At 52.0% G+C, this 21,374-nt stretch overlaps 2 protein-coding genes and 1 long non-coding RNA gene across 10 annotated transcripts in view; 1 reads left to right on the plus strand and 2 right to left on the minus strand.

Moving 5' to 3' along the window:
- Positions 1–2,678, minus strand: part of Sardh (sarcosine dehydrogenase) — a 62,181-nt gene extending 59,503 nt beyond the window's left edge. Inside the window, exons 1-3 of one of the 3 annotated variants that reach the window (XM_021651929.2) lie at positions 2,615–2,678; positions 2,066–2,112; positions 763–1,115 (exon numbers count right to left, since the gene is read on the minus strand). In XM_021651929.2, the coding sequence (XP_021507604.1) occupies positions 763–1,093 (331 nt within the window). In that variant the 5' untranslated portion in view covers positions 1,094–1,115; positions 2,066–2,112; positions 2,615–2,678. Of the gene's footprint in view, positions 1–762; positions 1,116–1,309; positions 1,473–2,065; positions 2,262–2,614 lie in introns of those variants that run through there. The other 2 variants (XM_060389750.1, XM_060389749.1) reach the window with 2 other exon arrangements.
- LOC132655855 (uncharacterized) lies at positions 494–6,529 on the plus strand. Of its 2 annotated transcripts, XR_009593756.1 has the most exons (4): positions 494–788; positions 1,670–1,848; positions 5,249–5,272; positions 6,394–6,529. It is a non-coding gene; the product is annotated as an uncharacterized LOC132655855 (long non-coding RNA). The 2 variants fall into 2 exon arrangements; XR_009593755.1 differs by lacking the exon at positions 5,249–5,272 and having other exon boundaries at positions 497–788.
- A 6,520-nt stretch (positions 6,530–13,049) lies between these two features.
- The window catches only part of Vav2 (vav guanine nucleotide exchange factor 2), a 161,922-nt gene continuing 153,597 nt past the window's right edge, over positions 13,050–21,374 (minus strand). For 3 of the 5 annotated variants that reach the window (XM_021651925.2, XM_060389752.1, XM_021651924.2), the window contains 5 exons: positions 19,320–19,407; positions 18,459–18,582; positions 17,682–17,768; positions 16,731–16,885; positions 13,050–15,172 (listed from right to left, as the gene is read on the minus strand). In XM_021651925.2, the coding sequence (XP_021507600.2) occupies positions 15,125–15,172; positions 16,731–16,885; positions 17,682–17,768; positions 18,459–18,582; positions 19,320–19,407 (502 nt within the window). In that variant the 3' untranslated portion in view covers positions 13,050–15,124. The remainder of the gene's footprint in view (positions 15,173–16,730; positions 16,886–17,681; positions 17,769–18,458; positions 18,583–19,319; positions 19,408–21,374) is intronic. The other 2 variants (XM_060389751.1, XM_021651926.2) reach the window with 1 other exon arrangement.

The raw sequence follows: 21,374 nt of genomic DNA on the forward strand, positions 1-21,374 counted from the left end.
ATTCTTCCTAAGATTGTTGCTGTCAACAGCAATGGCTGTGGTAGAGGTCAGGAGTAAGGCTGGTGTGACATGGAGGGCAGACCTGAGAGCCCAGCCGGGCCTGGCTTTGGGTAGGGGTGAGGGCTTAAAGCAGTGGTTCTCAACCTTCCCAATGCAGAGACCCTTTAATGCAGTTCCTCATGTTGCGGTGATCGTCAACCATAAAATCACTTCATTGCTACTTGATAACTGTGATTCTGCTATTGTTATGAATCGTAATGTAAATATCCTATATGAAAGACAACTGATAGGCAACCCCCAAAGGGGTCACAGCCCCCAAGTGGAAAACAGTAGGCTTAGACAGAGTACACTCTGGGACAGACTGCACCAGTTCTCCAGGCTCCAAGTTCAGCAGCCTCACATTGGCCTCTTGACAGCTGCTGAGGTGCAACTGTGCACCAGCACACCACTGGCTAAAAGGGCCAAGGACATGACTCTGTGGGTGCTTAGTGGGCTGGCATAGGGTTAATCAGGGGAGTGCCACAGAATGTGCCTCCCCCACCACACAGGTCCATCTGGCAGCCGTGCCTCTACCTAGTGGCTTTCTGTGGGCAAGGGGCCTCTGCTCTAACACAGCCCAGCTTCACCCCTACCTAGAGAGCCACAGGCAGTGCCCACCACCAGCGCAGAAAGTCTGGCTGACCCTCCACCCCAATCTTTCCTCTCCAGGTTTGCTGCCTCTCCCGGATGGACCCCATCTGTGTCCCACCTACTCGCTCTCACCTGCGGTGTGCCAGGTGGTCCCAGAGGTCAGTCGCTCTCTCTCCAGCAGCACCGCTCGGCCTACACCCAGCTTGGCCAAGTGGTATAGAGTCTGGCAGCCCAAGCTGCCCCCACCGATGACCACAACATCGGCTGCGCTAGGCAGGGGCTGGCTCGGTCCTTGGGGCACCACTCCTGGTGACTCCCCCTCCTTCAGGGTCCGCTGGTACGGAACATTCTTCTCGGTGGTCGGCCTGGCCTCCCTAGCTAGGGGCTGCAGCCTCAGGTTCCAAGCAGATCTCCCTTGAGGACAGGTGGCAGCGACACGAAGGGCATGGCTCAGCCAAGCCATGAGGATCTAGGGCTTCTGTGCCCTGGGGAGTCAACAAGAGAGTCAGGCTGGGTAGGGTGCAGTGCAGACATGGTGGGAGTTGAGCTAGGTGTGTGCGCCTCATGCCACATCCTTGGCCTCCTTTCTGTTGCTTCTCTGTGATGCGTACTTGCTCACTTATCCACTCTTCCATTTACCTATTCACCCACCCACTCCCCCATTCACTCATCTACTCACCCATCCACTCATTCATTCAGCATTGATGTATGAAGAGACTCTAGCTGGCCTGGAAGACAGCTCTGAGTAAGGAATGGGTGTCAGAGAAGTGAGGCTGACATACAGCTGGCAGATATCCCAAATGAGGCCTAAGAAAGCGGGATTATCCAGGGAGGAAGGGCACCTGCGGACAGGGGGCTAGGCATAAGAAAAGGCCCTCAGAGAACATCAGGGCCTGGTGAGAGCCTATCTCCTGAGCTTTCTGAGCATGACGAGGGCCCTGTCTGGTCTGAGCTAGAGATAAAGGGCCTGGGGAGAGACTATGTATTCACTCACTTCCACAGAATAATCTGAGGCCCACGACTCTTCTCTCTATTTCAGGGGAAGAGACTGGGGCAAGGAAGCCTTCCTGTGGTGACCGAGGTTACAGGCCTCTGTATGGCTGCATACTGTGACCTGAAAGCCAAATGTTCCCCTGATCCCTCCCAGCCTGAGGACTTGAACCTGCTTTGGCACCACATCCCACTCTGAACACTACTGAGCCTTCAATGACACAGTGGGTACGCCCTCCCTAGCACCCCACTCTAAGCATAGGTAAAGGAGTCCCTGCTCTGAGCTGCCTTGGGAGTGGGGAATGGTTGGACTTTTAGGCAGGAGCTGTCTTGGCCTTACAGTCTCTCAGGTCATCTCCATCCCTACAGTGACAGCTGCCAGCCTTCTGTAGCTTCCACGGATGCCACAGGAAAGGCCCTCCCCTCAGCAGGACTCTATACATACCTTAGTCTTTAAACGTCCTTAGTTTTCCAGAAGCTCCTGAGAGGGTCCTAGCAAGGGAAAGTCAGCATGATACAGACCCAATTGAGGCTCTGCAAGGCCAGGCAATGTCTCTACCTTCCAACAGAACACCAGGCACTGCACACCTGCCAGAGGAGCCTCCTTCCTCTCCAAACTGTGCCTAGTGCCAATGCTGCTAGCTTGGGGAGCTGCCACGTGCCCCTTCCTTGCCAGCCCAGCCAGTCACAGCAGGGGTGGGGGGTGGGGTAGCCAGGCCCCTAGCCTGCTTCTCCTCCTTCAGAACAGCTGTTTCATTAACCTGCCCTCTGGCCCCTGCAGCTCCCTCCCTCAGCTTCCCAAGGGCCAGGGCACAGGACACAGGACACATGGAATGAGAGCTCACTCACAGGCCTGAGATCTCAGATACAGAGCCCTCTTTGAAGGCTGTGACAGGGTAGTAGGGAGCCCAAGGGGGGAAGGCATCCTGCAGAGCCCTCTCATAAGGGAAACCCCTTCTGCACCCCCACAGTTACCCATGGTCTTTCCACCTACTCTATGGTCCCTTCAACTAGAAGCAGAGGGAGGTCCCAACTAGCCAGCAGCCAACTCCAACCCTGCCCAGGAAGGTGCTGCCAGGACACGGCCCCTCCCTTTTTTCCCAAGCTGCATCTGGGTCTAGCTGAACAGGCCACCCACTCCCTTGCTACTGGCCCTACAGCTGGGTCAGGAATGTACCTCCCATTACCCCAGCTTCCTGGCCAGCCCTGCTGGGACAGGGGCCAAGTGGGCAGTTCTCCTGGCTGGCTAGCAGAGAAGGGCTGTGAAACCTGAGCCCATCTCTGTGGATGGCCTCCCCCTCAGGCGTTTCCTTCCTCATCTCTAAACCAAGGCTCTCCCTACTCTGCTGTGGTGCCCCTGGGCATACTGCCTTCCCACACTTGCCCACCCTGGTTCCCCATCCCCCAAACCAGCTCAACCTACAGTTGGCTGCATGGGTAGACAATCCCTCCTCAAACTGAGGGCCCTGATGAGGTCATCTTGGCACAAGTCTGTGTTTCCCACCCCAGCTTGCTCACTCCTGGGACCAGACAGAAAGTCCACTGTCTGAGAAAACCAGTAAGGCAGTCTGTGCAGATATCACAGGGGTGCTTCTGCATCCTGCTCTCTAGAGCGCTTTATCCTGCTGTGCTTCAGATTTCTGCCTCCCTATGGCTGCTGGAAATACCAGAGCCCACACTGTCCAGAGGGAGTCAAGCAGCTGCCCACAGTCTGCTTGTGTCCAGGACATTGTACCCATTCCAGGCAAAAGTAAATGCCCCAGGTGAATCCAGGAACAACCAATGTCTTTCAAAACCTCTGAATGTACAAAGAATCAAAGGAGGTGGTGGTACCAGCTAGTCCCTCCTGCCCAGCTGGGGAAGAAGGACCGATTCTGTGCGCAGCCCCACTAACCACATAGCAGCACCAAGTCAGAAGGGACAGGGTGCTGGAATTCACAGCTATATGCTTGTACTCTTACATGGAGCTGTCCAGCTAGCTTTCTTGCTGCTGGCTTGTCTTAATGTATATCTACTGAATATCTATTGTATACAAAGTAGCTGCTGGGGATCCAGCTTAGATACCTAAGCTTAGAAACCTAAGACCCAGGCCTGGCTTAGAGGGCCTTACAAAGCAGAAAGCAAAGATGGAGGGGTGAGGTCCCTGCATGGCTCCCTGGGAGCTGCTTTGCAGCTGGCTACAGTGGAACGTCTCAGAGGAGTGGCAAAGTCTCTTTGACAAGCCATTGTTGCCATAGGTCTCAGTATCTGCCTTGAGGGCTGGTTGATTTGGGGGCCCCCAGCCTGAGGCTTCTCCAGGACAATGTGGGATACTGAGATAAGGGAGAGAGCTACCTGGTCTGTCCAGATGCAGCCTGTGCCAATGTAAAGCCAAACAAAACTGAGGTCAGGCTGTGCTCACTGGACAGAGTGACAGGCTGACTGGAGAGAAGGAAGAAGGAACAAGGCCTAAGTCTTCCAAGTCCCAGCCCCAGTGGCATAGAAGGGACACCTGGTTAATAGCTCCCTGGGGCAGTGGCCAGGCTCACACACTGACCCTGGACTTTGGACAGGGGTGGTAGCAGGAGGCTGGACCCGGTCAGCGCTGTCCAGTCATCCTGTTCAGGTCAAGGAGAGGTGGCAGGCTGTGTCCGTGAGAACTGGAGGGCACGGGGACAGGGTCCTGTTGACACTTGCATGGATGTAGGTCACTCTCCTCAGCTCTCTTGCCACCCAGGCAGAACTGTGGTCCACCTCTCCCCACCCCACCCCACCCCACATTCCCATTCTACCTTACCCCAGCCTGCATTATACTATCAGTTTTACACCATTAGAAATTTCTCTGAGTATTTTGACTCTCCTAGTGTATTTGAGAAAAGGGAAATGGGACCATTTATTCCAACTGCTGAGGCTATCTCTCAGGGAAAGCAGAAAGAAAGGAAGGGACATTTTGAGAGTTATAAGGAGAATGGGTATCTGGGAGAAGGGGAGTCTGTGAGCTGGAGGGAAGGCTTTGAAGTGTATAACAGGAACTTGTGAGTAGGGACTGAAGGAGACTGGAGGCTAGCATGGACCCTGATAAGCTGATAGGCACCACAGGCATATGTTAATGGGAGAACCGTATGTCCCAGAGATTAAAAAAAAAAAAAAAAAAAAAAAGTGGCTCCTTTTTCCTTTTGGTAAGTGGGAAGCAGTTTCCTGTCTTGGACTGTCTTTTGAAGTTTGGGGAATTGGAGCTTCCTTTGCACCTGACACTAGCACTCTATGAAGGAGACCATAGTATAAGCAGAAGTCACAATTGATCCCATTCTTTGGGGCTGGGGATTATCTCCAGGCCATGACCTTTCCCAGCTGCACAAACTCAAGCAAGGGTTGTGGCAGGCTGGCCTCCCCTGCCCTCAAGACTTTCTTCTAATCCAGAAGGGCTCTCACCTGCTGATCAACCTTGCAGACTACCCCTACCTAGGTAGAAGTCCCCTAGCAGGAAGGTGCTGGAGGAAGGGTCTTTCGCCAAGTTCCACATGTGGGCCCGCAAAGAGGACACTAACAAGACAGGCAGAACAGCAACCTTGTTAACAGGCCTTCCCTCTGAGCCACCCAGAGAAACATATAAACTGACGACAGGACCACTCCATGTTTTTTATTACAGATATGAGAGAAAGAGCAGCCAGAGGTAACCAGAAGAGCCCAGAGCAGAGAGAAAACGAAGTAAACTGAACATGGCTAGTAGACAGGAGCTGGCCATGAGAAGCAGAAACACAGAGAGGGGGCGGGAGGAGGGAGGGAGGAATAGCAAAGTTATAAGGAGAATGAATAGCTGAGGGAAGGAAAGCCCAAGAGGTAGTTTAGTATAGGGAAGGAGGTAAGAAGGGCTAGGATGGACTTTGAAATGTGTAACAGGTACTTGCCACACTGAGGGAGTTTGGAGGCTAGCATATGCTTTGATATCCTGATGGCCAACAATGTAGCCATTTATCCCTTATGGCTTTTGGAACTTGGGGAAATGGAGTTTCCTTTGGACCTGACAAGTAAAGGGTGCATAGGGGCTCAGCCCTAGTCACTCTGAGTGGTAATGAGAGAGCTGGCTAAATAAGCCTGACCAGTACCATGACTGGCTTCATTTTCTTGCTAGACAGAACAGGCCTAAGAGTTGCAGGAAAAAAAAAAAAAAAAAAAAAAAAAAAAACAGAAAAAAGGCAACCAATCAGAAACAGAAACAGCCAAGACATCTGGCCTGGGGAAGATAAGGTTGCTTAACTATGGGTTTGAAAAACACCTAAGTCCTGCCTCCGTGGGCAACAGCCAATGCCAACTGAGGTTACATAGCCTTTCTGGCTTTAAAAGGGACATTTGAGCTTCCCTCGTGGTGGCCACGTTGTTGTTGTTGTGCCAAGATCTTAAGGTCCCCAAAGACCACCAGGAGCCAGACCACGTATGCAAAAGCAAAGAGCTTTATTCAGGCTTAAGCTTGGTCTCTCCACTGTCACCAACACAGTGGATCAGAGAGGAGAGCCCTGAGCAGCTACATGGCAGGGTTTTTATTTGGGGCTTGAGCAAGAACCCAGAATTCCTAGCTTAGCAGTTACAAGACTGGATGATAGTTAGCAAGAACAAGCTTGTTACAAAGTAATTGGCTAACTAACACAACTAACATTAAGTGAGCTCAGGAATGTTAGGTTGGTGGGCTGCCCAGCACAGACGCCCCACCTTAAGATACCTTCCCATTCTTGTGGTACCTCCAGGCTATTCCTTGGGTAGGGAATTTTATGTTTTGTTTTGTTTTTTAATTCCCAGAATTGGTGACCTATGGCCTAGTTCCTGAGACTGATGACTTTTGGAGGAAGGGGGTCAGGCCTGTTTCATTGTGAAGGTGGTGACCCTAGCATGCTGGACTTCTGCAGAATAAACGCCCTTTGTTGCTTGCATGCTACTCAAGTCTGGGGTTCTTCTTTCAGTGTATTCCAGACCCTAACAGTGCTGGTGTGGAGGAGCCAGTCAGCATGTAGCTGTATGTATGAACTCTCAGGGTGATGGGAAGGGCCTCTGTGATTGCAGAGATGAGAAAAATGAAGTAGAAGACAGCTTTGGGTGCCAGATGGCCACAGGCCACTGATAAGTTACCACAGCAGTTACAGGTTTCATTCATGTCATCAATAGTTAATTTTTAATGATTGTAAAGCAAAGGGGCTAGCGGATGGCTGGGTCAGCAAAGCGCCCTGAACAAGGGCCTGAGTCTGGTCCCCAAAATCCACATTAAAAAAAAAAAAATGCCAAGCACCATGACACATACTTGTGATCCCAGCATGATGTGAGGGTGGTGACAGGAGCTTGCTATCCAATCAGCCTCACCTACTTGGTGAGTTCCAGGCCAATGAGACCCTGCCTTAGGAAACAAGGATGCAGGCTAAGTCAGGATCTTCCTAAGGAGCAAGAAGGAAGTCCCTCATGGTCCAGACATTCCAGAGAATGACCCTGGGCATCTTCCTGGCCTTGGATGTGAGCCCTGCACCTCCCAGAGGACCCAGAGCTTCTTGGCAGTTTTAGCTCCCGCCTCTGGGTTCCTGCCCTGCCTGAGTTTGATGATGGAAACAGAAATGAAATAAACCCTTTCCTCCCCAAGTTTCTTTGGTCATGGTGTTTTCATCACAGCAATATTAACCCTAAGACAGTCCCTACGCATAATTTTGTCCTCTTACATTTTCCACTATCCTGGGAGCTTTGCCTTCGGAGCTGTTTTCCAGGACTCTGGGGGTGCTTTCTCAACCAGCATATGCCTTTGAAAAAGGTGCATAGGTGCCTCTGAAAAAACATCCCTTCTGGGGCTGGGGCAGCCAGGAAAATACTACACAGGGAGGAAAGAGTGTAAGCATTGTCAAGCTCTTTCCCTACTAGGTTCAAATGTCCCCAGGTTCCTAAAAAAGGGCAAAGCACCAAGGGTTGGGGCTCTGGTCTCCCATTCCTGAAGAGGACACTTAGGGAATACTGCACCCTGGTGGTTATTTGTGAGTTACACACCCTGAGAGAGCCGGGCACTGGCCTGGAGTGTGGCCGCTGGACTGCCAGCCTGGGCTCTCACACAGCCCTGCAGACACTCTGGACCAGCCAACACTCAAGGAAGTCCTATGCACCAAGCAAGAGAGAGAAAGGGTTAACAGGAAGAGGAAAAAGTGGGGACCCTGTTGGGAGGAGCAGGGAGCCTACCTTCTTGCTCATCTCCATCAGCTCCACCAGTCAGAGGTGGAAAAAAAGTCAAACATCCTCTAGACCACTGGAAACTTGTCCAGTGCACCTAAGTCTGTCTGCTACGCTGTACATTCTGGGTTATGGTGTGCATGCCCTACAGCCCTGGCTTATTACCACATTACCATCTACTGTTCTCTCATCCTTCGTTCACGTTTAGTAGTGAGCTTCTGAATCCAGAGGAAGGTGAGGACTGTTGCCTGCTTCTGATCTGGTGCTGTTTCTATGGTGTGATCCTCCCACTACAGACAAGTTCAAGCTACAGCGGGAAGGTCAGGCCATTGCTGTTAGCTGACCTGAACAGCTCTTCACCCCTGGGGCGCAGTCTGCAGTGGTTGTCCGGTTATACAGTACCAATCCCGTTGACACCTGCCTGTGGGTCTTTCCCCATTCATCTGCATTCAGCGCCTCTGTGGCACCAGTATGCACACAGTTATGTACATGCTGTGCAACACTTGGCTGAGGTCTTCCATACTCAGCAGTAACAACTCCCTATGTAAGTTTGATTGAAATACCAGAATGACCTAAACAGCAAGATGAAGTTATATATAAATAAATGCAGGTTTATTGGAAGTGTCTCTAGGCTGCTATGCAGGGGGAGGAGGAGGGACAGGAAGGAGAAGGGGGAGATACAGAAACAGAGAGGAGAAAGGGAAGATAGTGGAACCAGAATGCCTGGATTCTATGGTGAGGGAACCAAGGTCCCCGCACAGCACAGCTTCTGACTTGAAGAGGCTGTACCTTGGAGATCCAGCCCACCAACCCATGTGCTCTTCCATGACTCCATTAGATTGCACCCCCATCCCATCCACTAGCTCCTGCTAGCTCACCTCGTCCTTGTCCCTGCTCATGTCCCTCCACCCCATCCATTCTTTCATATTCTGTGGCAACAAGACCCAGAACAAAGACCCAGCCTCCCATGTGGCCAGATGACCAAGTGACAGACTATGGAAGGTGGTGGGTGAAGTTTTCAGGAAGTGTCCCTAATGGGAGGGCACGTTCTGTCACGCCCCTTCTTCCTAAGGGCGATTAGCTGCTTTTCCGTGCTATGACGGGATATCTGACAAAAGCAACCTAAGAACCAGTGTGTTTGGGCCATGATTCCTGATTACGGGTCACCATAGTGGGAAGGCACAGCAGCAGGGGCATGGATGGCCACGGTGCATCCAGTCAGGAAGCATAGAGAGACAGGTGAAGGCTGGTGCTCAGCTCACTTCCTCAGTCTAGGATGCTGGCCCATGGGATGATGCTGTCCGCATTCAAGGCAGGCCCTCCCACCTCAGTCAACCCAATCTAGAAACTCCCTCCCAACAAGGTGATAACTGACTTTAACTACCACAAGAGGTCACACTGGAAACTACCACAAGAGGTCACACTGGATTGAGAGACAAATCCATGGAGCCGAGACCTGGCCTTAGGTTGCCACCTTGAGCAGGAAGTAATGTTTTTGTCCACTGGGTTGTCTGTGGCCCTTCTTAAGCAAACCATAATCCCAGCTGACAGACTGGCTTGCATATGGAGCTGGGGCTCAGAGGGGCTCTCATCACATCCATGTGTATCACCATCCCAAGAGCATGTGAAAAGATGTGGGGTAGTATCAGAGGGGACCCAGGTGAACGCCGCCCCATGGAACTCCCACGTGTAAATCTGAGCTTGATTTTGTTAGGACACATAAAAGGGCTGGAACGAAGTTGGGAAAGGAAATAAGCACATCAAGGTGTGAGTGAAGGCAGGAGGCCAGGATTAACCTGCCAAGCAGATGCTGCAAGATCTTACCTAGAAGAAAGGCTAGGTGACCTGTCTTCCTGCCACCTCCCTGCCCCAAAGCCAGACACCTCAACCCGTGCAGTTTCACAAAGAATACATTTGGTGCTCAAATTCCATCCCTGGAGAGATATAAATGTCTTCCCCTAAAGTTCCAATGGCAAACCCAGGTACAAAGCCACCAAAGTTCAACCTGGGGAATCAGAGTTTTTGGGGGCTTTCTTTCTTACCAGAGAGTGGGTACTCCCCAGCAAAAGAAGCTGCAGTGGAAAGCAGACGTGAGGGCTTTCCCAAAGCCACATACAGGGAACCCCTCCTCTGCTAATCTCTCTGGCCTATATACTCTAGGTCCTCCCCAAGAGCTCACAGGATTAGGATAGCATTGTGTCCAATAGAAGATATGACATGGCTAGGTACTCAGAGGAGGGTCCCTGCTCCTCCGTGAAGGGCTGTAAGCTCATCCGAAAGGACAGCTAAGGTGATTTTTTGCAAGAGGGCACAGCTGAACTCTTGACATTGGCAGTTGTTTGGCCAAGAGGATGGTCCCTACTTAGTTATTTGAGTGTGCATACATGGTACATGGAGGACAGAGGACTGCTTTCTGGAGTTGGGTCTCCCCTTCTACCATGTGGGTTCCAGGGCCTGACCTCGAGGCGTCCTCAGGTTTCATGGGAAATGCCTTTACCCAGAGTCATCTCGCTGGCCCAAGACTAAAACTTAAATCGAAGGAACAAAACGCTGCTGGACCTCGGAAGAATGCCTGGGTCAGGAAGGTAAGCTGACCTCCAAGCCCTGTCCAAACTGGAGTAGCACTCTTATTCAGCAAGTCTCAGTAGAAGGTATTCTTATTACATGAACTCAAAATGGATAGGTGTATCTGAAATGCTCTAGGATTCCGCTTACAATGTCTTTCTGGACTATTATTTAAAAGTATGTTTTTTGGTTTGCAAACATATGGAGATCATGTGACTTTTAATAACAGAAAGGGAAGCCAGATTATATGATTCCAGCATGTAGAATTCATTTTATGGCCCAGATAAATTCCTTGGATGTTACCATTTTTAATTTTGTTTTGTTTTTTGTTCATTTGTTTTTTGTTTCAAGACAGGGTTTCTCTGTGTAGCTTTGGTTGTCCTGGAACTCTGGCTCTGCAGACCAGGCTGGCCTTGAACTCACAGAGATTTGCCTGCCCCTGCCTCCCTGCAAGGATCAAAGGTGTGCACCACCATGCCTAACTGAGGAATGCTGCTTAAATGGCTTGCTCAGACTGCCTTCTTACAGCTTTCAGGACCACCAGCTCAGGTTGGTACCACCCACAGCAAGCCGGGCCCTTCCATATCAATTCTCTGTCAAGATACAGGTGACACAGATTTGCCCAAAGGCTAGCTAAGGTTCTTTCTTCCAGAATGACTGTAGCTTTTGTCAAATTGACATAAATAAAACTAATCAGCACGAGAGGTTGGGCTCTGCCAGCCTAGACGGTACATCATTCAGTAAAAGGACAGTGGGCAACTGACACTGTCACCCGGCATCCCCTGGCAGGACAGCAATGCTCGTGGGACAATAAGGAGCGCTGAGATAAAGCACTCCAGAGACGTTTTCAGGGAGCAGTGTTTGCTTTATTGCATGTGAGAAACCACTTACAGAGTGAAAAGCCTATGACTGACGGGCAGCCCGGCACCACAGACTGGATGCTGAACACTCACACTGCCAGGTCTCTGTGAGGAAAAAGCACATTACAGGAGACTCGGAGAGTGCAGGCTCATCCACAGGCCAGTTACCACTACTCACACTACTTCAGAATTCAGTGTTCTGACTTCAGGCACAGGGTGTCCCACAGTAGGCGCCCACCAGGTCATGCCTGCACTTTCTCCTACAGGTAACCAGAAGACTTGCACACTCAATAGCTGTGACATGGATAGGGCTAGAGCTGAGCTGTACAACTGAAGCTCATGAGCCCCAGGGCACCTCAGGGTTTCCGGGGTAGTCAAGAGTCAGTGGTCTCATAAGAGGCAAAGTTAACAGCTCACTGACTCTTAAGCCAACGAGGTCCTCACGAGAAAAGGAAGAAACATGTGTGCCGTGGAAAGGCCACTGGAGGAGACAGTAGAGGCTCCCATTGCAAGGCAAGGAGGGAGTCTTCAGAAAATCCACCTGTTGGCCTTGACCTTGAGGCCACAAGAATATGGGCCTCTGTGCCCACACCTGCGGTCTACACTTCTCTCACAGCAGAGGTGATGGGGGCCACCTGAGAAAACAGAGGTGCAGAGCCCACTGGGAACCAGAACTGCCTCAAGAGGGACACCTGAGGACCTAGGAACATCCCAGAAAAGGCTGCAGTACTGAAGGAAGCACTACCTCCACCTGCTACCCACATGTGGTGACTTTGGCCACCAAAGCAAAAGAGACCCAGAAGAGGCGAGGGTAGTAAGCTCCAAACATGATCAGGAGTTGGCTGGTGGGTGGCTGAAGCCTCTGTGGACCTTCTTTCCTCTGTTCCCTGATGGCTTCTAGTTACAAATCCCACAGGAGACTGCAGTGGGTGAAGCCATCACAGGCTGGCGAGAGCCCAACTGTACAGAAGGCATGTCAGGACAAGGGTGTGCGCACACACAGGATGACTGCCTACTGTGTGAACTGGATAAAGATGGGATAGACATAAATCTTCATGCTCCCTCTGTCTGGCTTGGGCACACAGGAAGGACACGTGATTACAGTCCTTGACACAGAGGACAGGAGCTGAGATGGGGTAGTGTGGGTTCCTCCACTCAGTGGTGTAACCATAGCCACAGGCCACGTCTGTAACAAGAACCCACACTAGCCAAGGGCCTCCTCGGCCCATAGAATACTCACAGGGACCTGTGAGGTACGCCTCTGCCAAGGGCAGCTGGCTGCCCACCCTTGTGGCCCTGCACCATCTCCTTAGTAACAGGACCCCACATTCTCCAGGTGGATGTGTGCCTACCTCATTCTGTGCACTTCCAAGCATCACTGTAGCCAGGAGTGGATCTGCAACAAGATGCTGGCCACAGAGCTGATAGGATTCTCTGCTTCCTTCTAGCTATACCAGTGGGAACCTCAGGAGTCAGGCTGGGAGGCAGGGTAGCCATGAACAGGGACACAGAGGCTAAAGGTAGGAGACAGGGACCGGACAGCCTGGGCTCCTAAGGCATGGGCTGTTTCTTATGTAGGGTATGGTGAGGAAAACCAACATTTTAATTTTCCTTATCAAATGACACAGGACTCATCATCCCGAGGAGAGAGTGCCGTTTTTAACCTCCCGAGACTGTGGCTCTTACTCTTAGGCTTGCCTGGTGAACTCTGATGGATGCTGTGCCAGCCAGGCAGAGGTGACCACCTAGCAGCCAGCTTTTGGGTAGGTCAAACCCTGATGGACTTTCAGGACACCAGCCGCTTCCTCCCAGGCACAAAAGGTTAACCACTGCTGCAGAATAGAATGTAGGTTTATTTGTAGTAAAAACCGTAGTCATGGGGGGAAACCCATTGGCAAATGTACAGTTGCTCCATTCGGGGGTGCTGCTGGCTGTGGGACCCCCACATCCCTGACTTGCATGCATTGCGCTGCAAATGTTCACAGCTGCTCTCAGGCCCCCAGTCCTCAGCCCTCAGATGGTGTCCAGTCTCCTGCAGAAGTGTCCATGTACCACCCACACAGCACCCTGCTCAGTGCAGCTCACAACCAGAAAACCAAACCAAACCAAACCAAACACAAATGTCAAAACAAACACGAAACATTCACAAAGCCAGAACTCTAAATTATTCTTTTTCTCAGTGTCCTTCGTTATCATGACTTTACCATGACAAACTAAAATATACACCCTTTTTGCTATTATAGAATCTCTTATTCACAGATATATAATGGGAGTTTTAGATGAAATAATTACAACTTTTTCCCCTTTTAAAACACAAACAAGCAAAACAAAACACAACAGAATAAAAAAAAACACACAATAACAGAAAAACCAAACAAACAAACAAATACCAGGAAAAAAATAAAACCAAAACTACAGCACACGTGTGTGCTGAGGGCATTCATACAGAGGGGCGGACACAGCCCTCCCCACATTCTGCACTTGCACTGGGCAGGCTGGGAGCTGTGCAAAGTGGCCTGTGACCCCAACTCTCTCCAAGGCCAACCCTTCGCTCCCACACCAGCTTCCTAGCTTGAGGCTTTCCAGGGTGTGTCACTTCCTGTCGCTCCCATCTTCTGAATCCCCCCTGCCTCCCCTGACACCCCAGCATGCTGCACGTGGGCACCAAGCTGGAGGACATGAGGCTAACTTTGGAAAGAGTCCCCAGGTGCAAGGTAGTGCACTGTCCCCTCCAGCAGGGGCAATGTTCCAGCCTGGGCTCCCTCCTCACCCAGGACTGGGTGGCTAGATGAAGGGAAAAAGGGCCTCAAGAAGTCTGTCTTCACATAAGCTTTCACAGAACTCTAGGGGAAGGAAACAGAGGCTGGCCAGGCAAGCCAGAGGTCAAAGGCCAGGAAGCACCAGGAGGAGGTGAAGGGGCAGAGACACCCCAAGAGCACTTATTTTGAGTTGGCCACAGGCCCAGTGTGTGGGCTGCAGGAGTCCTTGTGGGACGCCTGCTGAGGGCTAGACCCAACATCTAGTGCAAAGGCCAGCAGACTGCTAGGGACCACAGTTTGGAATGCAGAAGACCCAAGAGTGCCTCCTGGAGAGAAGAGAGGCAGTGGGGAGGGGAACCTGGCTTTCTCCCCTGCCCTTTGGGGTTCACAGACACGTCCCCTGGCAGCAGGGCAGGGAAGACCTGTTTCTTGGCTCAGGAAAGGGGCTTCAACAAGCAAAGAGCAGTACCGCTGACTGGGTGGGCTGGGAGTGGGTCAGCAATGTCATCTTTCCAAAGGCCCCTCATGGGGGAGGGGCTTCCCCAGTTAACACTCAGCAGGACCCTGATGTGTTAGGTAGGGAGGCAGTCAGGGAAAGCGCCAGAGCTAGCATGACCCAGTGGCCCCTGTGCAAGCTCTCTCTCCAAGCTGGGCCTAGAGGGTGCTATAACACTGCCTGGCTCTGGTCCTGCCTGCCTCCCAGACCTGACACCTACTCTAGAGAGCAGCAGCAAAGACAGGCAGATCAGTGCAGGGCTGCAGATGGGGCTGGGAAGGCCCCTTCTGCTGTCCCCAGCCCCACCCTGGCACACCATGAGTTGAGTTCTAGGCTCCTGAACAATCATCTAAGCCAGAGGGACAGGCGGTGGCTGCTGACTGTGGCTGTCATCCACACCTGCCTGGCCACATTGCTTGAGCTCCCTCTCCTTGGTGCTCTGGGTGTGGCCAGCACAGATTTCCTCTATGTACAAGGAATGTACCCAAGGACAGGCCACCTAGGCCAGGTGACAGGACACCCTCCCCATCCCTATGGGCCATAACAGCTGCAGGCTTGGCAGGCAGTTTCCAGAACCACAGAGAAGCCAGTGGTGAACTTCCAAGCAGGGGAGACTCCCAAGAACATCCATGAGTCCTGTCCAGGTCTCGCTCTCACTGGACACCTTCCTCTTCCACGTATGTCGAAGGAAACCAACCAATCTGAAAGAGATGGCATGGTCATGTGTGTCTGCACGTGTACACATGGCAAGAAGTGTTGGGTGAGGCCAGGAGCAGTTTGGGAGATGAGAAGCTGATATCTGCCAGCGAGAAAGTGTCAGATCCTACTGAGGAAACCACATCTTCCCATGTTTCCTGACACACAACCTGCCCCTCAGCCATGACAGTGATAACCCAGGCAGGGTCCAGCCTGGTGTGGGCAGCACCATCCCCTAGGCAGGTGAAAGTTAGCTGAGCATGATCATGAGAGCCAACAAGCAGCATCCCTCCATGGTGCCCGCTTTCAAGTTTGTACCCCAGCTTCCATCAGTGATGGACATTGACCTAGAAGTGTAAGGAAATAAACCACTCCTCCCCTAAGTAGCTTTTGGTCAAAGCGGTTTATCACAGCAACAGAATGAAATGGAACAGATGCTGTTAGGGTGTTAGATGATGTTAGGAGGATGGTCTGGCCAGAAGTTCATGCATCCAGCATGACGCAACAGCTAGAAGAGACATAACTAAGAAAACTGGTAAACTTTGAAAATATACCACTTCATTATGTCAAATGGGAATATTAAGGAGTAAAGAACTGTCCACAGTAACAGGAAAGCGGGTGGAGTGGGGAGTTAGAAAAGCACCTACTCAAGGAAAGCTGCTGTTCTCTCTGTCAGTAGACAGACTCATCAGTAAAACTGCCAGAGATAAAAAGGCATTTCATGATGACAGCAGCTTAAATCAGAAAAAGCTGCTCACAAAAGCTCAAACCAGTCATTTTCAAACTATGCCATGAAATTGCCTGGACCTAGTGAGGTGCAAGCGAGTTACTGAACTGCAGTAGCAGCTGTTTCCAACACCACCTGCATGGGCCTACTTTCAGTAGGGTCCAGCCCTCAAAGATGCTGCTAGAATTTAGTAGCCTGCACTCTTAACGGGCAGCTGGGTATAAATGAATATGTTTGAGGCCTGTAATGCAGACGCCAAGCTGAGGGGGAACAGAATGGTTCCTGCTTCCAGGTATAGACTTTTCAGCAGGGGGGCCAAGACTGCATGACCCTCTGCAGACAAGTGCACCTATCGGTGGGTATCTGCTTTGTCCTGCTGGTGGCACATGAAGCTCTATGCCTTCCAAAAAAGTTGCTCAGTGGACTGAAATGGGCTTTTTGTGGGATCTCTGGGGTAAAAGAGTCTGAGGGATCCACCTGGCAGTCACTGGAAACAGGAGGAAGAAATGGGATGGGTAGGACCTGATTGGTTCTTGTGGCTTCCCTGACTGCAAGTGACCACAAAGGCAGAGGAACAGGGAGGGTCTCAAACAGGGTCTACGGGGCCTGAACTGAAACCTGACCAGTGGAGCTAGGAACACAGTGAACATCTGGATTCTAAGTCCCCACCCCTACCAGTGACACCAGGGAGCTCCCTCAAACCCAGTATGCCCAGAACAAAGCTGAGCTGTAGAAGAGCTTGTCTGAGTGGGACCGGGAGCCAAAGGCGTACCTCTCTGACCTAAGGCCAGCCCTGGGCCTCTGCACAAAGCCTTCAAGCCAGGCAAGTTACGCACCCGTCCGTTAGTCTCGCCTTTCCACCAGCCCTGGTCCCCGCCGATGCGGCTGTAGATCTTCACCACGTCGCCTTCCCGCAGAGACAGCTCCCGCATGTCTCGTGCAGCGAAGTTGTACCTGGCCACAGCGGTGCCGATGACCCGTGGTGTGAACACTATTGGGGCAGACAGGGCGGGATATTACACCGCTGCAGGAGCTGCCCAGGCAGAGCTGGAGGCCCTCCCACTGTGCTGGGTCTCTTCCCTGGAATCTAGAGTCTGGCTTTGTGCCCACAGCTACAGAAGGTCTCTGGAGGGCCACACTAGCCTCCAGTTCAGGGACCTTCACACCTGGGAGGGTCTGGGGATATGACACACCCGTGCATGCACTTAAAAAGGTTTGGAGCCATCACCTATGCTGGGCTTTCCTAGGCAACGAGCATGCCATCAGTGAATGGAGCAGGCACCCATGCCCTTGACCACTACAGTTTCTGGTTTCCCCATCCCAGACCCCCAAATTAGACTGGAAATCCGCTGAACTGACTCAGCCCAGAACTCAGAAGTCCTGATGGACAGGTGACAATGGCAGCAAGTGAGGGGACACACACAACCACACACAGAAGGGCTTTGGCTCTGGCAGCAGAAAGCATGTCAGACCAGGGCTGACTGAAACCCTCTCCTCTGCATCCGTTCCTGCTGCCATGGCAGCTCTCACGGCCACAGAGTAGTCACCAGCTCTGCCCCTGCTGCCCACATTTCACAAGCCAGAGGCAAAGCTCTCAATGGCTGTGAAGGATGACAGCTGATGGAGGCAGGAAAGTGGCTATCAGTGTGGCCAAGGAAGGGCCCTGCCTAGTGTGTCCTCATGTGCAGCAGCCTTGGCCTGATTCCTCCCAGCCTCCCCCACCCACCCAGCGCCAGGCTGCACAGCCAAGGGGACCCATCAGGCTGAGCCCTGAACAGCGGAGGTACCTGACCAGAAGGGAGCGGAGGGGCCCTGAGGGGCAAAGCTGAGGCCCTGAGGACTGAGAAAAGAAAAGTTGTAGGAAGCACAGGAAGCTGCAAAGAGGCAAGAGACAGCGTAAGATAGAGGGCAGAACACCAACAGCCAAGGAGCACAGGGGGATGCCAGCTCTACCTCAGGAGGATGCCAGGAAGGGCAGGGGCCCACCACAGGCACAGCTAGGCCACTGCTTGCTCTACACCTATGTCTTGAAAGGACCCTGGGGTCAGCTGTTATAGAAGCTGACAACCCTATGACTATCTGCTCTGCTCTGTCTGGGATGAGGGAAAGAAGGTCCCACCCACGGCTCAGAAGGTCCCACCGCTCTGCAGGTCCCTGTAGACTGGAGACATGGGTGACTCAGGGGAAAGAGCCCTGAGCTAGAAGCCAAATGCTCTAGGCCTATCTCTCCCCCAAGGTCCAGGCTGCAGCCCTGTCGTTGGTTTTAGAGTCCTCTCTGTAGGCAGATAGTTGCCTCGAACAGCCAGGGCACCAGGACATGTAGGGAGGCAACTATTCTCAGATCCTGTCCTACTGCTTCTCACTACTGTCAACTCCAAGCACAGGTGCCAAGAGCCAGAGTGTAACAGTCTGCGGTCCCCATCTGCTACATGAAGTAAGAGAGGACATGGGTTACCGCCAGTGACAGATGGGGAAGGTCTAGTCCACACTCAGGGATGGGGGCAACGGCTCTTGACCCAGCCCTGAAAATGGCCTGAGCAGGTACCCCTGGGCACAAGCATTACCTGGAGACCGGCTTGAGGCTCTAGTGGCAGCACGTTCCCGAGACTTGTAGGGGAACTTGAGTGTAGTGTCCAACTGCTTGAAGCTTTCCTTGAGTGAGTGGCACTGGTAGTACTCCACCAGCTCCTGCAGGGGGCGCACAACCAACAACTGCTGTTAGAGCCCTCCCACCTCGGGGCTCAAAGGAGGGCTCCCTCTTCAGAGACCCCTCACTTGCACTCCAGACAAGCCCAGCTAGGATGGCCAGTGCCGCAAAAACCTCTCCCTTGGGCGCAGTGCTCCCAAATAGTTCTGAAAGAATGCTAGGGAAGGAATCCCAAAGTTGAAGAACGAGCTGCCGACTGCAATTCCTCCCATGCTGAAGTGAGGGAACACCTGCAGGGCACACCTGCCATGAGGCTAGTGCCAGGGAGAGGACTGGGCAGCAGGAATGATGGCCACATGAAGGATGGTGGTGGAGGGCAGAAACAGACAGAAACATCCTAGCATCACTTTACGCAAAAAAATAAAAAAATAAAAAAATTAAAAAAAAAACCTTTAAGTTTTAACTGCATTCTGGGGGTGTTGACCAGGAGGAGGTGAGAGGCTCAGGTGGAGGCAGCTTGTAGTCTCATGCTGGGGTGAGAAGAATCACTGAGCCTTGGTTTCTGCTCTATCATATAAGCTAGGGAAGGCTCTGGAGTGACCAAATTCAGGTATAGCATGGTTCCAACTGTCCCCAGGGACCCTGGCTAGCTTCCCTAGATTTTGCCTCACACCAAGAAGAATCACTCTTCCCTAGGCAAAGAGAATGGGCCATCAGGGAGCAGAGTGGTTGTGAAGTGGGCTGGGCCTGGTGCAGCAAGAGGGACAGGCACACATACCAGGAGGCTCTCGAACTTCTTGGCTTCAGTGATATGTATCCAGTTGTCTTTCTCCACCACCTTGATATGTTTCACCTCATCATTAAACCTGGGTAGACACACAGCTCAGCTGTTTCGGTAAAAGCACATAGCTCCAGGCTTATTCCAGATCTGCTTCAGCGAAGACCCTGACCGAGACCTCTATGCCTCTGCAGCCTCTCTAGGCCAGCCATTTCTCCAGCCCTTGGCCTGCTCCATTTGAGAAGATCTCCTGGGATCTCCCTGCTTGCTTGAAGTCCATACCCTGGAATTCCCCACTACCAGCTCTCCTCTCTTCTCCCCTCTCTTCCCAGGCTTCTCCAGGCTTCTATTCCCTCCAGTCTGGAGCTCTGGGCACTGGAAGATCTCCCTCCTGCTTTCAAACAGCCAACTCTTCCCTGACCTCAGTTCCTAACACCCTCTAGGCTGCTCCAAAATAACAGAGCACAAATCCACCAGATCTCAGAGCCATCTGCCCCTGCCCTCACCCATCATCACCTTTAGTTCAAGTGTACCCAACCTCAAGAGCCTTGAGAGGCAACACCAAGGTTAGAGCTTTAACACAGACATCACTCAAGCCAGTGTCCTGATGACTGGGTGTAGGAACCCAGCAGTTGAGGCAAGAGAACCATCTCCCTAAATTTATCTGTACATGAAGCAGATGTGTAACAAGGACTGGACGCCTGGGCCGGTGCTGAAGGGTGAGGAGACATCCTGGGATGGATTCAAGGTCGGGTCAATACCCTGAAGTCAGCAAAAACCAACTAAAGAATACGCAAGCCCCACTCTCCATCTCCCACTCAGCGAGGCCTTTGTAGGCACCTACCTGTATTCTCGTGGACGTAACATGAACATATACTATGAGCCAGATCAAAAGGACCCCCACTGTGGTATCCTAAGACTGGCCATACACAAGGCACCGTGGCCACTCCTATGAGGTGAGTGTGATATCTGCCAAGTCATTGTGTGGAGCTGAACGTAGGCTATGCATTTTTTTAGACCCTAAACATCATAGGGTCTTCTGGAAAAATGACGGCTCCTAGCAGTGTGCCCTACCTGAAGTGGGGAGACCCAGGGGCCTCTTACCCAGTTCTAGCCCCTTCTAGCTCCATAGAGCCTTGTCTCTACCCCTTTCACCCTTGGGTGTCCCCTAACAGTCTTGGAAAGCAAGACCCTGGCCTTAGGTGCTGCGGGGTATCCATCTGCAGTCTTCCTCAGGTGTCAGATGCACATACCTGTACCTGCCTAGACTAGACTGTGTGGATGGTCTGTCCCAGGATGCTTGGGACAGCCAAGCTTTGAACCCTCACTCAGTGCAAAGGTGGAAAGTAGTGTGTTCAGGTCCTGTGGCTGCCCTGCTGAGCCTAATGCCACCTGCCTGAGGGGCCATGAGCCATTCCTGCTCCCACTGACACCCTTTCCAGGCCAGCTTCTGTCACTGCAGCAAGAGTGTCCAGACTGTCTCACCATGGCCAGATCATATTCCCAGAAGACCAAAGATGTTCTTCCCAGGACACAGGAAGATGCTCTGCTCAGGACTCTCAGAACCACTGAATCACAGCAAATTAAACACCTAAAAACAGGTCTAAGACTTGGGCCCATGGGCATCCTAGGCTGAGGAAAACAGCTGCCAGGTTTGGTTTGTTGTTTAAGCTGAGGAAAGATGTCAGGACCAAGGGCCTGTAGCCCAAACTACAACGTTGCCATGGGTACTGCTGGAGGTCTTCAAGGGTTCCCAGATGCCACAAAACAACACGATGGATACAACCTACCTAAAACTCACTAGACTGGCTGCCAGTACATCCCTGACGGTACCTCCCAGTGTCCCACCAGCTCATCTGTCTCCGAAAGCGTTCCACCCAGCCCTTAGATGGGGTGACATGGCTGTGGAACCCTGTCCTTGTGTAGGCTGCAGGTTGTACCCAGCACATGTGAGGAGACCTGATGGCTAGCACAGGTCCATCTCATCTGCCTCCATCTTGTCTGAGATTTTCCAGCCTGGGCATCAAAGAGAAGACCCATTGCGACCCTCAGTAA

The sequence above is a fragment of the Meriones unguiculatus genome, chromosome 8 (assembly GCF_030254825.1).
Source record: "Meriones unguiculatus strain TT.TT164.6M chromosome 8, Bangor_MerUng_6.1, whole genome shotgun sequence".
Lineage (NCBI taxonomy): Eukaryota > Metazoa > Chordata > Mammalia > Rodentia > Muridae > Meriones > Meriones unguiculatus.